Raw genomic sequence first — 16,210 nt, 5'->3', positions numbered from 1 at the left:
CCAGGAGTGTTTCTTACAAATTGGAAGGCATCAATGAGGCATTGACGGAGAACTTGTACCAACTGACCCTGCATTGTAAACTGAGTTTCTTAGATATCCCCACAAAAAAGTCCAGTAGAATGCAATCCGGGCAACGTGAGGGCTAATTTAATGGATTTGCTCTACCAATCTCAGCGATTTGGAAACAATAAATTTAAATGATGGCGCACTGTTATTCAATGGGAGGAAAGGGGTGCCATTATGCATAAACCGCATTTTTTTCGATTGTTTAAAGACACATTGCCCAATAAACCGGACAAATCGTTATAAAAAGTGGAAGGTATGTGTCACTATTTAAAATTTGTGGAAAGAAAGGATCAATTAGTTCATCTCCAACAATTCCTGTCCATACTTTTAGACTGAACTGTTCCTAATGATGGGATTGTCTTGTCACATGCGGATTTTCCAGTGGCCAAATATGTATTATTATAAATTATAAATATGTATTATAACAATTCCCAATGCTATCACGGGTAAAATGAGCTTCGTCATTGAAAAGAATCTGAGATAAAAAAATTAGGATCCCTCGTGCACTTCCGATATACTCACCTCGCGAATTGCAAGCGCTGTGGAAAATCTTGAGAAAACAAACCTTGAACGTGTTGGATATAATACGGATGTAAACTGTGTTCCTACAATTATATGGTCATTTCCCATAGGAACCCATAACACATGTACCACGTGTATAAACAAAAACCATAACACGCTCCAGAATTCAGCACCTTCAGCATCTTTTTATTATATAATGTCAGGTATTCAGCATAGGATTATTATTATTGTCATAATCATCAGTTAGTCTAGTTGCTAGTACATCGAGTACAAAGTTTTGCCAACAATTGTAATTATTATTATTATTTTTTAAATAAATAATTTTTTTTTTAAAAGAAGTTTTCTTGGAATGAAAACTTAACTCTACAAAAACGCCAGACAGTTGATAGATAAACATTCAAATTTCGTGCTATTTGCTTAGTGCTTAAAATAGGATATTCATTAATAATGTTTTCTGTTTTTTTTTTTAAATTAATCTGTTTCTTTGTCATTAAGTTGCGAGTGTCTCGAAGTTTTCCACCACTATCCCTTAAAGTTTAAAATCTGCCATATTCCTGCAGGTGCTGATAAGAATTTGTCAAACTTCGACAATTGTGGAGGCGGTAGTTAGGAAATCTTAGTGCATACAATGTTCGAGCTTCAAGTGCACTACCATTAGCCAGACCATAACTATAATGTATGTCAATGAGATGCTCGAATGAATGTGGTTCATTTTTCATTTTAATGTTAAAAAAGAAAAATATAAACTGCGCTAACGAATTAACGTTTTGGAGGAACGAAAACAGGGTGAAAAGTTGCAATAAAATCAAAGTGTCAACAATAATTACAAATACTAAAAAACTAAAGAAAAAATGTTAAAAAAGAAGAATAAATAAGAGGAAGTCACAGCAGTCACAGCCTACCAAATGTTTCAGTTTATCATTTTGATAACACTATCCTTTCGTTCAATAAGAGTTTTTTACAAACGGTTAATTATATTAAAAAATCACAAGACATCAAAATTTTAGAATTTTTCTTATATGATGATAGTTCAATTTTGAGTTTCCCAGTTGAAACATAAAATGTGCAACATGCAAAGTGTAGACCCTCCTTCAACCTTTCTGAAATTAGGTTTACATAATTTTTGAAACAAAAAATGAATAGAGCGTATAAAAAAACTTGCAAATTTTCATGAGATTTAATTGGTAAGTATAGTCACAATTTGACATAATAAATTTTTTTCGGCCAACTTTCGATGGCTCAAGCTCCAAAAGGGTGCAATTTAGGACACGGGTTTATAGGAAGAAATAGTCTTATTTTGACCTCAAAAATACTCTCTTAAAATATTTTTTTCAATATTTCAAACTTGGGCTCGTGTGGAAATCATTTGACTTATGAAGTTTGTATCAAAATATACCGGGCGATTATATAAAAAAATCTCACGGTAGGCGGAGGACCGTATACAGAAGCTATCAATTAAATAATGTGCTAATTAATATCAAACATCTGACTAACAACAGATTACAGATGAATTTATCTAGGACAAGTCTTTGACACTTTAATGCCTATTCGAGATATTTTTTTAAGATCACTCTTTATTATTGCCATAAGTCTTCCTCAAAGCAAATAAAACAACACTAATAAATGGTAAGCCCTAAAAGACAAAAGGACAAAAGAAACTTAAAGTTTTCCAGAGATTATTACAAATAAGAGATAATATTAATACAGAGATAAAGTTATATATATTTTAGTGTCGCAGTAGATTTGGTTACAGTACGTAAAAGACTGCAAAATGGAGAAAAAGTTCACATTACGTTGTTCAACAATTTTTATTCTGGTGATGTTCCAGGCAGTGGGTGAATGCTTAACAGAGGTACTGCATATTTGATAATTCCTCTAGTATAGGTTTTCGATAAAATTAGAAAATTGCTTAAGTTTTAAATAGAACAAGGAAAAAATGACACGTTTTTCTATTGTTTCCAATTTTCTCAAAATCCTAAATATGAAAATATACTATGTGATATAAAAACCCATACACCTAGTAAAAATGTTTCGATTTCGATAATATTTTGTACAAACATTTGTGATATCACAAAAAAGATGTGATTACATTTTTAGTCTTATGGGCCTGTATATTTTGGGTATTTTTTTTTCCAAATATTTTTATGAAGGATAGAAAACCTAAATTTTGATGCCACAGTACATTTATTGTTCGAAGACAGTACCTTCTATAAACTTTAGATAGTGTTTACAATGCCAAGAATACGAAGAAATGTAAATTATCGACATTTGAGTGAGTTTGATAAGGAAAAGATTGTTGGCTTACGGGAAGCCAGACTTTCATTTCAAGACAAGGTGGCTACAGTAACAGGAATGTAGATACTATGATCAGATGTTGTCAGGCATGAATTGAGGAACGTCGGACACAAAGAGCCAAGGGTACCGGACGAGTTTGCAGGACACCACTTTAAGATCGTCCTCTAAAATTGTTGGCTATACGGGATAGATTCTCTATCACTAGAGAAATTGCAAATCAGTGGTTTGCAGAACACGACAGAATTATTGGAATGCGAAATGTATACCGGCAAATCAGAAGTTTTGGTCTATTTTTATCCCGATCACAATTTATCTTACCTTTAACTCCGGAGCACAAACAAAATCGACTTGGGTGCAATAGAAAACGATTAGCCTGGAGTGGGAAGTGGATCGCAATAATCTTCAGCGACAAATCCAGGTCCTATTTGGGCAAGCATGGCCATCGAACAAGAGTTAAAAGGTAGTGCAGAACGACGAGATCCACATTTTTTTGTCGAGAGGCACGTTTATAATATTGTTGGTGTTATAGTGTGGAGTGCCATTGCCTAGAACTTCACCCCTAGTCTTTATTAGAGGTAATATGATCGCACATCGGAACAGTGGAACCTTATTTGGTTCCATATTTAAGAACCCTCTAAAATCCTATCTTTTAATAGGGTAATGCCCGAGTACACAAGGCAAGGGTACCGTTCGAGTACTTTTAACAAGTCCAAATTGAACTGCTGCCTTGGCCTTCAAGATTTTCAAATTAATCTCCAACTAAACACACGTGGGACATTATCAGCAGGATATTGCAAACTTTACAGCCGCCTCCTCAAACCTTCACAGCATTTTGACACGAAATAGAAGTTGCCTGAAATGAAATACTCCAGGAGGATATTATCCACTTCATTAGGAGTATGCCTGTGCGCATTAATGAATGTGTAAGAAATCGTTGCGAAAATTATTAATTATAAAAACCGCAATTAATGAATTAAAATTATCCAATTTACTTGATACTTTAATTATTTACTTACTTTGTCCCCTCTGACATTTGTACGGAATATTATTCAAATGGGAACATTTTTACTTGGTGTTCGGGTTTTTAAGTCACTTAGTGTACAGGTTGTCTTAAATCAAGGAGCCACTATGGGGATCTCGGAAATCGTTAGATATATGAAGACGTTTAAACTATGGCAAAGTTGCGTATTTTTACGCTGAATAAAATACTGTTTAAAAATCCGAAAAATTCCGACTGATTCCAAAGATATACGAAAAAAACCGAGGCTCTAATATTTCAATTTTACTTCCTTCTGAAGTTATTCCCATAAATATTGCAAAGCAAATAATGGATTATTAGGGCTTAGGTGGCCGTGAAACAAAACACGCTAAATTATAATGACTAATTTGTCAAAAGAATTCTATTTTCACTAATTTTTTCACTTTAACCAATGAAAAATGATATTTTCGAAATTTTCAATTTGAGAAAAGCATGATATGTTACAAACTTATTACTCTTTTAATAGAAATTCTAGAATTGCAAGTCAACAATATTTGAATCAGTGTCCCAATCGAGAGCGACCCCATCAAAGTTTTTTTTATAAACAAAATAAAAATTTGATGGAATTTGGAAGTTTTAGTAAATCCATAAATAATTATAGTCGTCGAAAAAATCCACATGAAGAACTTGTTTTAAATGTGATACATTTTCAATGTGGTAAACATTATATCCATTTGTCGATTAAAACTTTTTTCAAAAGTGAATAATGCCCCGCAAAAGTCTCTGTAGCATTTCAAAAGGGAATTGCAAATTTCTGTAATAAGAATATGGCGAATTTAGCTTTCTAATAAATAGAAACCATATAAAATCCACACAAGCCATGCACTTAGACTGGGTAACACAACATTAGAAGATTGGATTTTTGTCACTGGCTTCAAAATAAAATTACTTAAGATAACAGCTTTTTGTCAAATATAATTTGACCGATGAATACTCATTCTCGACAAACGAAACACGCATAATGTGAGCATCATTGATCGATTGAAAATCCGAAACAAAATGTAGAAGTCAGACCAGAAGGGTGAGTGTCATTATCTGGGCCGGTATGTGGCGCAATAGAATTCTTGGCCCTATAATATATAATGGCACTTTGATATCCAAAAGAAACTTAGAACTAATATTACGTCATATTTTGGATCCATTTGAAGACGAACCGTTGATTATTCTACCACAGTTATAGTGACAACATGACGGTGCTTCTCCATACAATGGGCGAGAAGTAACACATTATTTGAATAAAATATTTTCAAATCAAAGAATCGGAAACCTGAGACTTCTGAAGTGGCCTGTTAGAAGTCCTGAATTGAATTTCCTAAATTACTTTTTGTGGAGATATCTTCAAAACAGTTTATACCGTGAAATTCTAAATAATATTAATGAATTATGACTGAATTTAATGAGAGAAATAACAGTGCTTCGCTATCGATCTATTCAACGCGCGATATCAAGATTACATAAACTGAGTGCAAAATGTATCGAGGCGAATGGCTTTCAATTCGAATACCTTTTATAATTTTCTTTCATTATTTCAATTATTATTAATTAAAATAAGTTTTAAATTTTTAATTAAATTAATATTATTATTAACATAAATAAAATTGATCATCTTTTGTTGTTTTTGGATTAACATTTTTTTAATTTGAAAACTGCAATAAAGTATTCAGATTCATATTAAAACCAAAGAACTAATGATAGTCGGCAAATGACGAAACGTAAAAAAGAAAGTCCGATTATGCCATCTTCTCCATCAGAAATAAAAGCCCTAATAATCTTTCATTCGCTTTCCCATATTTATGGGATCAACATCGAAAGATCAAAAAACGAAATATTAGAGCTTCGGTTTTTTCGTATATCTTGGGAGCCAGTCGGAATTTTTCGAATTTTTAAATGTCAGTTTATTCAGTATAAAAATAAACGACTTTGCCATAATTGAAACTTCTTCGTATCTTTAACGGTTTCCAAGATCCCCAAAGTGGCGCCTTGATTTGAGACATCCTGTACAGTCTGTCCCAGATAAGGATGAATAGCAAGGGGATCTCTGAAACGATAATAGTCACAAAATATCTTAAATTAAGAAAAACTTGAAGAATTTAAAGCAAATTAATAATTTGTTTTTGTACCAGTTAAATTCTGAATGGTTACGAAGATATCTGAAAAAAAAAACGAATTTGGCGGTCTTTGTTTTTTGCAAATAATTCTTATACGATTATAGTTAGAGGATTGAAAGTTATACATGATTAAGACATTTTATTGAGAACTTATTAGCAATGTTGCCAGTTTTTTTGGTAAGTCCTTACTTTTAGAGATAAATTGTTAAATTTTTTTATTTTCCCATAGACGCAATATCAAATATTTACATTTTTAAAATTGTCATAAAATTCTCTTTTCAGCCATATATTAAATTTGATATTTTTATCAAAAACTCTATGAGCTATAAACATTAAAACGTTTTTTGATACATTTGTTATGATTTTGACTTATAACAATGGTACTTAATAAATAAATGCTTAAATCAACCACATTCCTTTAAATTAGACATCAATCTTCTAAATATAAATTTTCCGGATTGCTATCCTTCTAGGATCTGATTTAAATGCATGCATATGTTCAGCGTCTATATAGTTTCTGTGACATAATATGTAGCATGATAACATATCAAATTTCTCTTCACTGGAGAAGAAATTTTGAGCCGTAATTGTATCCACACCAAACAAATTTAAGGTTTCACAACTTTCAATATTTTTGACGTTTCCATAGCATTTATTTATTTAATGTGTACTATCGCTATAAGTCAAAATCATATGTGACTTATCAAAAAAATTTTTAATGGCTTTAACTTATAGAGTTTCTGAGAGAAATACCAAATGTAATATATGACTGAAAAGAGAATTTTATGGTGATTTTAAAAATGTTAATATTCGATATTGCACTCATATGCAAATAAAAATTTTAACAATTTATCTCTAAAAATATGGACTTAACAAGAAAACTGGCAACACTGTTAAGAATTTCTCAAAAAAATGTTTTAATGATGTAAAACTTTCATTTCTCTAACTATAACTATATAAGAGTTATTTGCAAAAAACAAAAACAGGCAAATTCGCTTTTTCCCGGACATCTTCGTAACCATTCGTAATTTAGCTAGTACAAAAACAGATTATAAACTTTAAATTGCGCAACTATTTTCCAATTTAAGTAATTTTATATCTATTACCATTTCCGATATCCCCATGCTGTTTATCCTTATCTAGGACAGCCTGTATATACAGGGTGTCCCGGTTTGTTTCGGACAAATTGATATGGGAGATAAACCTCATTATTTTAAATAAAAAAGTTCATATGAACATGGATCCGATCTCGATCGGTAGCGGAGTTACAGGAAGTTAAAATTTAAGAAAAAAATCGGTTTTTATTTTATTGTGCTGGACCTAGTACAGATAGACCCTTCAAATTTTATGTACATATTAAGTAATAAGTGCTGCTTAAAACGAGAGTAAATTTCTTCCAATTATTAGGTGTACAACTTTGCTTCCGCCGTTTTTTTTCCGAATTTCGCGATTTTATTGTAAAAAACTAATTATACCTTTAGGATCCAAAGTATTGTCCATCGCTGGCCACTACTTTCTCCCATCTTTCGGGCAGCATACGAATCCCGTGTTGAAAAAATTGGACATCTTTTGAAGCGATCCACGATTCTATCCAATTTCTTACTTCTTCATAAGACCGGAAGTGTTGGTCAGCTAGCCCATGTGCCATGGATCGAAACAAGTGATAATCAGAAGGAGCTAGGTCAGGAGAATATGGCGGGTGGGGTAGGACTTCCCATTTCAATGTTTCCAAGTATTTCTTGACCACTTGCGCAACATGGGGTCGAGCATTATCGTGCTGCAAAATCACTTTATCATGTCTCTCGTTGTATTGCAGCCGTTTCTTTTTCAATGCTCGGCTCAAACGCATTAATTGGGTTCGATAAAGAGCACCTGTGATTGTTTCAGTTGGTTGTAACAGCTCATAATATATTACGCCGAGTTGATCCCACCAAATACAGAGCATGATTTTGGAACCATGAATAGACGGTTTGGCCGTCGACGTGGAAGCATGGCCGGGATATCCCCAAGTCTTTTTGCGTTTGGGATTATCGTAATGAACCCATTTCTCGTCCCCAGTCACAATACGATGCAGAAATCCCTTCCGTCTTTGCCTTGCAAGCAACTGTTCACAAGCGAACAGACGCCTGTCAATATCTCTTGGTTTCAACTCGTACGGCACCCAATATCCTTGCTTCTGAATCATTCCCATGTCTTTGAGGCGTTTTGAGATTGTTTGTTGAGTCACTCCCAATGATTGTGCCAATTCTTGTTGACTTTGACACGAGTCTTCGTCAAGTAATGCTTCCAAGTTCGCATCTTGGAAAACCTTCTTTCTTCCACCGCTATGTTGGTCTTCGACGTGAAAATCACCGTTCTTGAAGCGCTGAAACCACTCACGACATGTCCTTTCACTAATAGTGGCTTCCCCATAAGTATCTGAGAGCATTCGATGAGCCTCAGCAGCAGATTTCTTCATATTGAAGCAGAAAAGTAAAACCTCCCGCAAATGACGAGAATTTGGCTCGTACACTGACATTTTCAATTGCGAATAACTTTATGATGAAGACACAAATAGACTAATATTTTTATGAGGTTATGTTAACAGGTGCCCAAGGCTCCTGCATGCCCACATGGGGTTATTTATTTCGATCATTACTTACCGCTACATACATCTATTCAAAAACGGCGGAAGCAAAGTTGTACACCTAATACTATACAGGATGTTGCATTTTCCGAAGTCTTAGTGCATAAAATCCTTTAAAAAAATTTGCTCATACGTCACTGACGAATTTTTATATATTTTTTAACTTTTCCCATCTATTGCCTAAATTTTGACTCTCTTAGTTTTTGATCGAATTCTATTCCGTTTCCTCATAAAATAATTAATTTATAAATTCAGTCAAATCTACAGACGTCAAGAAACTCATACTATTTTGACATTTCATATTAGTTTAACTATCAAAATAATGTTTCTTCACCACATTACCTTTGAAAATATATGATTCTTTTTAAATTTATACTTTAAAATTTAAATTATTTGTATTATTCTTTTTTTTATGAAAAAACAATTACAAACATGTTAAATTAAAAAATTAAATTTTAAAGAATAAAGTTAAAAGGAATCAAATGTTTTCAAAGGGAATGTGAAAAAACATTATTTTGACAGTTAAATTAATATGAAATGTCAAAATAATATGAGCTTCTTGATGTCTATAGATTTGACTGAATTTATAAATTCATTATTTTATGAGAAAATGGAACAGAATTCGACCAAAAACTAAGAGAGTCAAAATTTAGGTAATAGATGGGAGAAGTTAATATATAAAAATTCATTAGTGGCGTACGAGCAAATTTTTTAAAGGATTTTATGCACCAAGACCTTGGAAAATACAATACCCTGTATAGTAATTGGAGGAAATTTACTCTCGTTTTAAGCAGCATCTATTACCTAATATGCATATAAAATTTGAAGGGTCAATCTATGATAAATCCAGCACAATAAAATAAAAACCTATTTTTTTTGTTAAATTTTAACACCTTGTAACTTCGCTACCGATCGAGATTGGACCCATGATCATATGAACATTTTTGCTTAAAATAATGAGTTCTATCTTCCATATCAATTTGTCCGAATCAAACCGGGACACCCTGTATACTTATATATTTCCTTATCATCTAGACCGTGGAGATAACAATTCCAGACGGAAAAATTCTAGGTCAAGTTAATATTACTTCTAGGCAAAATGTAACATACTACAATTTCAAAGGAATTCCTTTCGGTCAACCCCCAGTCGGAGATCTACGGTTTGCTGTAAGTCACCATTCGCTATCAAAACACCAAGATAAATCTATATATTCCCTTTAGAGTCCTCTACCAAACTCTCCCTGGAATGGAACTTTAGATGCAACAAAGGAGAGAAGTGAGTGTGTTCAATTTTCTAGTGACGATTTTCTGGGCATTGGCGATATTTCTGGAGACGAAGACTGTCTGTATATTAATGTGTATACTCCTAATGTACGTACCGGGTAATTAGAATTATGAAGGAACATTTCCTAAGCTGAAAGGCAACTTCAAAAGTTTTTCTGCAATATGCTTTAGATACATAAAAATTTATGCAGTACAAATCGGACAGTATAAGTACTGTCCGAATTGTAGCTTTGGAGTAAAACTTCATTTCACTACATGCTTTCGAAATTTCTGCAACTGGGTCTGTTAAATTCTAGTGATATTCCTGAAAGGAAATTTTCTGGTTGAAATTATAGTATTTGTATTATAGTTCTGGTATTACTGGTTGAAATTATAGTATCCACTCCATAAAGTTCTTTAATTAAGTCATTTGGTAATGGAACCTAATACTACTACATGTCACTTTACATCCTATTCTATTTTATTGGCCATTAAAAAAAAAAAGAATTAACACTCTAAATTAAGTAGAAATCTAATTGCTAGCTTTTGCGTAAATTGCCATAAAATAAAAACAAAAAAATTCTGTAATATTAGAATTGATTTTTTAGTACAATGCAACTGGTCTTCCAGTGCTGGTGTGGATTTATGGGGGAGCATTTATAACTGGAAGTGGCAATTATTCCTCCTATAGCCCGGATTTTTTTTTGGAGCAAGACATCGTATACGTATCCTTCAACTACCGTTTAGGTAAAATTAAATTCAACTTCAATCTCAGCTACAAAAAAGCTGTCGTTGGAAACAAGTGGAACAAACTTTTTGGGCTGATCTAAAATTTAATATCTTCGGAATGGATTAACCTATTTTGGAGATTCTCAACAAAATAGCTTTCAAAAAAGGGACAAAAAATTATCATTAAAAAATCGCTATTTTGAAGGTTATTTGACAAGACGGTTCAAAATATGAAAATAGGTTACTCTAGTCTTTTTCACTTTATGTAGAAAATGGTAGTTCAGTTCGAACAAGAATTTGAACACCATTAGCCATACCTACTATTTGAAAAATAAAAAACATAAAACATAAATAATTTACAAAATTCAAATCCCACATAAAACTCGACAAATTGAACTCTCAGAATCTTTTTTATCACTGAAATTGGTTAAGTCGTTTAGAGACATCAAAGAAAATGTAGTCAAAAAAGTTTGTCTTTTTTGCTTTATTAATATTATTCAATGAAAATCTTTACAGGGGTGTTGGGATTTCTCAGCACCGGTGATGAAGCATCCTCTGGAAACTGGGGTATTAAGGACCAGCTTCTGGCATTGAAATGGGTACAACATAATATTGCCTATTTTGGTGGAAATCCTGATAATGTTACTATTTTCGGGGAAAGTGCTGGATCGGTGTCAGTTCATTTATTGATACAGACAACTCTTGCTAAGGGTATATGCACAGCATCGTCTCTATATGGCGCACAATAAAACACCAATTTCAGGCCTATTTCATAGGGCTATAATGTGTAGTGGCTCTACCTTAAATTTATGGAGTTTAAATACCAGAGCTATACAAATAACTAATTCAATTGCCACTGAGCTGGGCATATCCACTACTAATACTACCGAATTGGTCAACGGACTTCGAAGTGTTTCTTTAAAGACCCTTGTAAAAACATCCTGGGTAAATGGATGGGCAGTAAGTACTCTTTTAGATTGTAGGGAGCAATTCTCAAAGCAAATTTATTACAGTTGTATTTTACCAACGGTCTGAGGGGACTACCTTTTGCTCCAACGTTAGAACCCAATATAGCTGGAGCTGTTTATGTAAACCCTAGCGATGAGGCTTTAACATATGGAAATTTCAACTCGGTTCCAGTTTTAATGGGATTCAACAGTCAGGAAGCAGTCGCAGCTGGAAGCGTTCCATGTAACAATTTCTTATAATACACATTAAGTTAGTTTATCATCACACTTTCTAGTTTATCTCGATCTATATTTGGTGACTTACGACATTGAACAAGCATTCCTAGCCCCTTGGAGTCTTACTCAGAAGAGTACGAAGAGGATTTTGGCAGGGGCAAACATTAAGTACAAATACTTCCAATATACTGCTATTGCAACAAATAGACAACAATTAATTAACGTAAAGAAATTATTGGTGGTGTAAGGTGTTAGGTAACAAAAAATCTTAATTTTACAGTTTGTTTCTGCAGACCAGTTCAACAGGCCCATAAGGAAAGCTGCAGTTAATATGGCCAAATACGTTCCTGTGTATTACTACGAATTCGGTTATCAAGGAAACGTTTCTTCCTCTGGTGACAGAACTTATGAAGGTTGGTTTTTAATCATAAAACGATTTTTGTAATGCAACATTTGGCAACATTCTAGGCACTGGCCATGCAGAAGATACTGCTTATTATTTCAGATCAACCAATAACTACTCAACTACAGATGTTAAGGTATCAGAAACGATAGTTCTCTTATGGTCAAATTTTATAAAATACGGGTAAATTTTAAGAAATTATATTATTTTGTGATGAGGAACTCAATGTGGTATTCCAGTAACCCTACTCCAGTAAATGACACCGCACTAAACTACACGATATGGAGTCCAATTGATCCAGATGCATCAGATGTTGTCTATCTTTCGCTAAACGAGTCTATAGTAATGCAAGTTAATCCAAAACAAGACGATTGGGAGTATTATCAAACTATTTGGAACAAATATGGAGACGAAACAGCTTTGACTACATATTAAGCTGCATAAAAATTACCAGATGCTAAAACATAGAAAATATAACTCAAAGCTAATTCTGATTTCACTAGTAACGGTTTAGGTTTTTACACCTATCTATATGTATAAATAAAAGCATAAGTATTTTTCTAGATATTCCAAATAAATAAATAACTAAATAATAGCATGAATGATGCCGTAGTTATTTCCATGGTTTTTCATCAGATACATACTCTATCTCGTCAGTTTATCCGTGCCTAAAGTAAATTTTGACTTGCCTCTGTCTTCTCCAGATTTTATCCAGTTACGGCAAATTCCATGAGTCTCACTGTGAATGCCATTTCGGATCCATATTTTAAACAATGCATTTACATAGTGCTAAATTGTCGAACTCTATGAACTATGGAATGATATCAAATGTATTTGGAAAATTGATGATGTTATATCAACAGGTTATTTGTAAAATATGTCCAACCGCCACATTGCTTTCATTGTGAACCACAAATTAGTGCGAAATTCAAAAGTAATTAGAATATTTAGCTTAAACTATAAGGTGTACAAATAAGTTTCCGCCGTTTGACAAAACATGGCCCCACCAGAAGATAATCTTGAAATTGTCAGATGTAAAACGTGCTATCGTAAGTTTGGTCATCTAGTAACAACTAACTAACCTGAACTAACCTTGAAATATTAGTGACTCCTTATCAGCATCACATAATTTGTTTCGTTCAATGATGTCAAGTTTTGCGCCGAATAAGCGTCAATTGTGGGAACTTTTAGGTACTTCTTTAATTTGAAGAAATCTGCAGCTGAAGCGCATCGATTGCTTGTAGAAATATATGGCGAGGCTGCTTTAAGTGAGAGAAGTTGTCGCGAGTGGTTTCACACATTTAAAAACGGTGAATTTCACGTGGAAGACAAAGAACGTAGTGGAAGACCTAAAGTGTACGAAAATGCGGAATTGGAAGTATTATTGAAGGAAAATTCATCCCAAACGCAAAAAGAAATTGCACTTATATTAGAAGTGACTCAACAAGCAATTTCGCATCGTTTAAAAGTGTTGGAAATTGGATTCCTTATGAATTGAAGCCAAGAGACGTTGAACGCCGATTTTGCATGAGTGAAATACTATTGCCAGACATAAAAAAAGGGTTTTTTTGCATCGAATAGCCACTGGCGATGAAAAATGGATCCATCACGATAACCCAAAGAAGATACAATCATGAGGACCACCTGGCCACGTTTCAACATCGACAACTAAACCAAATATTCATGGAAAAAAACTCATGTTGTGTATTTGGTGGGATCAGATTGGTGTCATATATTATGAGTTGCTGAAACCAAACACAACTATTACTGGAACCCTCTACCGAACACAATTGATTGATTGAGCTGAGCACTCAAAAAAAAACGCGCCAATTACTATTCCAGACACGACAAAATTATTCTCCTACATGATAATGCTCGTCCGCATGTCGCGGTGCCCGTCAAAACCTATTTGGAAATACTTAATTGGAAAGTCCTAAACTATACTAATACTATACTATACTAATATCATACTATTAAATATCAAATCAAATACCTCAAATCCTACTCCACCCGCCATATTCACCAGACTTTGTCGCATCCGACTATCACTTATTCCAGTCGATGGCACATGCTCTGTTTGAGCAGCGCTTTGCATCATATGAACAAGCCAAAGATTGGGTCGGATTCATGGATAGCCTCAAAAGATGAAGAGTTCTTCCGACGTGGTATTCGAATGCCGCCAGAAAGATGGGAAAAAGTAGTGGCTAGCGATGGACAATACTTTAAATAAAATATAATGCACCGTTCTTTCACGATAAATTCCTAATTTTTGATATCAAACGGAGGAAACTTATTTGTACCCCTATATTTCATTAACTCATTTTTTAATTACCAGATTTGCGATGGCATTATGAGTCTAAACAATTAAAAATTCCCATTATTTCCCCATGTTAAATGTTGCGCCAATTTGTGGTTCAAAATATTTAGCTCCCTTGTCGTTACTTTTTGTATTAATTGGCTTTACTATAATACGTTGTTGACTATATTAATTGTTAGGAGTTGTGTAGAGGGCTAAATAGCTGATAATCGTTTTAATCTGTTAGTTCGATTAATTGTGTTCTACATAAGCATAGAAATAAATCTGTGATTAGCATGTAAAGAACTCCTGTGCTACGCTTATGAACATTACCCATTTTTTAGCCGTTTTACCCGTATAACCAGATGTTGATAGGCAAATTGTTTAATCTTGGATTCGTGGTATCAAGATTAAACAGAACATGGCCTAATTCTTGTTGTGTCTAGCTAGCAATGGATTGGATGATTGCGAAGGAACACCCTGAGTTCACGGTCTCAGAGATACCGTGTTATTGCATATAGAAGAAACCAAAGATCTTTTTAACTATAACTAAGGTTTATTGTTCAACAGTAGTTTGGAACCATTTAGCAAAGGAAAAATAACGATTAACAACTTTCCGTACTAAATTAACTAGTATACTAATTAAATGTATGTAGGAACTGTGAGTGAAATATTCACGTACCAGTAACGTACAAAGTACGAAGTTAAGAGTCGACGGAGACGCACAAAAAGAGAGCGATTTTTCTTTTCACAAAAGCTTAAATACTAAAGTTAATGGTAAGCGTACATAGGAGTACTAAACTAGGAAGTCATTGTCGGCACTTCTCCCAGATCTATCCTCATAGTCTAAGTAACTTTAATAACATAATTGGAGTTTTATTAGAGGGCGGTTGTCACCAACTTCGTGGACATGTATAAATTCTAGTTCGCACAAAAGGGCGGCGAGAAGGTTTATTACACAACTGTTTTTTAGTTTAAACAAAATGCATACCAACATCTGGTCCTATGAGTAAAACGGCAAAAAAATGGGTGATGTTCATAGACGTAGCACAGAGGTTCCTTACATGATGATCACAGATTTAATTCTAGGCTTACACAATTTATTATATATAACACAATTAATAGAACTAATAGATTAAAACGATTATTGACTATTTAGCCCTCTACACAAGCTCTAACACTATCCCCCTGTAAACTGTCGCTATAAGGTAGTCCAGGTCCAGATCACTACCAATGAAACATTTTGGTCTTGTAGATAATTGTAGGGCTTATTGGGCTTTTATCAAAAATGCCACAACGCTACAACTGGCACCATGCTAACTACTATTATAATCTCACTCATAATATATCTCACATCGGTTGTTCTTCCTTCCTTTTACATCAGTATGCAGAAAATTGCCAAAAGTTAGTATTACGTAACTAGCCCACTTTTGTATTTTATCGTTGATACCTCTGCAGCCATGTTCATCACATTACCCTTTATAATCCCCCTATTCAACCGGGTTCAGTGGCCAGCTATACAGTTCTCAAGGCCCTCGAGGTCTCTCGTTCCTCCGAATTCTCTCGCGATTAATAAATATTCGCTTGAGAAATTCTTTCTTATTTATCAGGGCTCTCACCATGGAAGAAAGGTTTGTTGAAGATCGCTGTAGGATAGAATGTTATCAGGAGCTTCTCTG

General features: G+C 33.8%; 1 protein-coding gene across 1 annotated transcript; it reads left to right on the top strand.

Annotated features, from left to right (window-relative positions):
• The first annotated feature begins 2,334 nt into the window (after positions 1–2,334).
• On the top strand, positions 2,335–12,708 carry LOC136418935 (juvenile hormone esterase-like). Its single transcript, XM_066405141.1, has 11 exons — positions 2,335–2,440; positions 9,692–9,823; positions 9,878–10,027; positions 10,528–10,666; positions 11,165–11,359; positions 11,412–11,608; positions 11,662–11,839; positions 11,892–12,055; positions 12,113–12,245; positions 12,301–12,418; positions 12,475–12,708. Exons 1-11 carry the CDS (start codon positions 2,360–2,362, stop codon positions 12,668–12,670), a joined length of 1,683 nt encoding a protein of 560 aa, XP_066261238.1. The 5' UTR covers positions 2,335–2,359; the 3' UTR covers positions 12,671–12,708.
• The last annotated feature ends 3,502 nt before the right edge of the window (positions 12,709–16,210 follow it).

The sequence above is a fragment of the Euwallacea similis genome, chromosome 2 (assembly GCF_039881205.1).
Source record: "Euwallacea similis isolate ESF13 chromosome 2, ESF131.1, whole genome shotgun sequence".
NCBI classification, from domain to species: Eukaryota; Metazoa; Arthropoda; class Insecta; order Coleoptera; family Curculionidae; genus Euwallacea; species Euwallacea similis.
The sequence above is the reverse complement of the archived record's forward strand: the minus strand, read 5'-3'. Positions and strand labels throughout refer to the sequence as shown.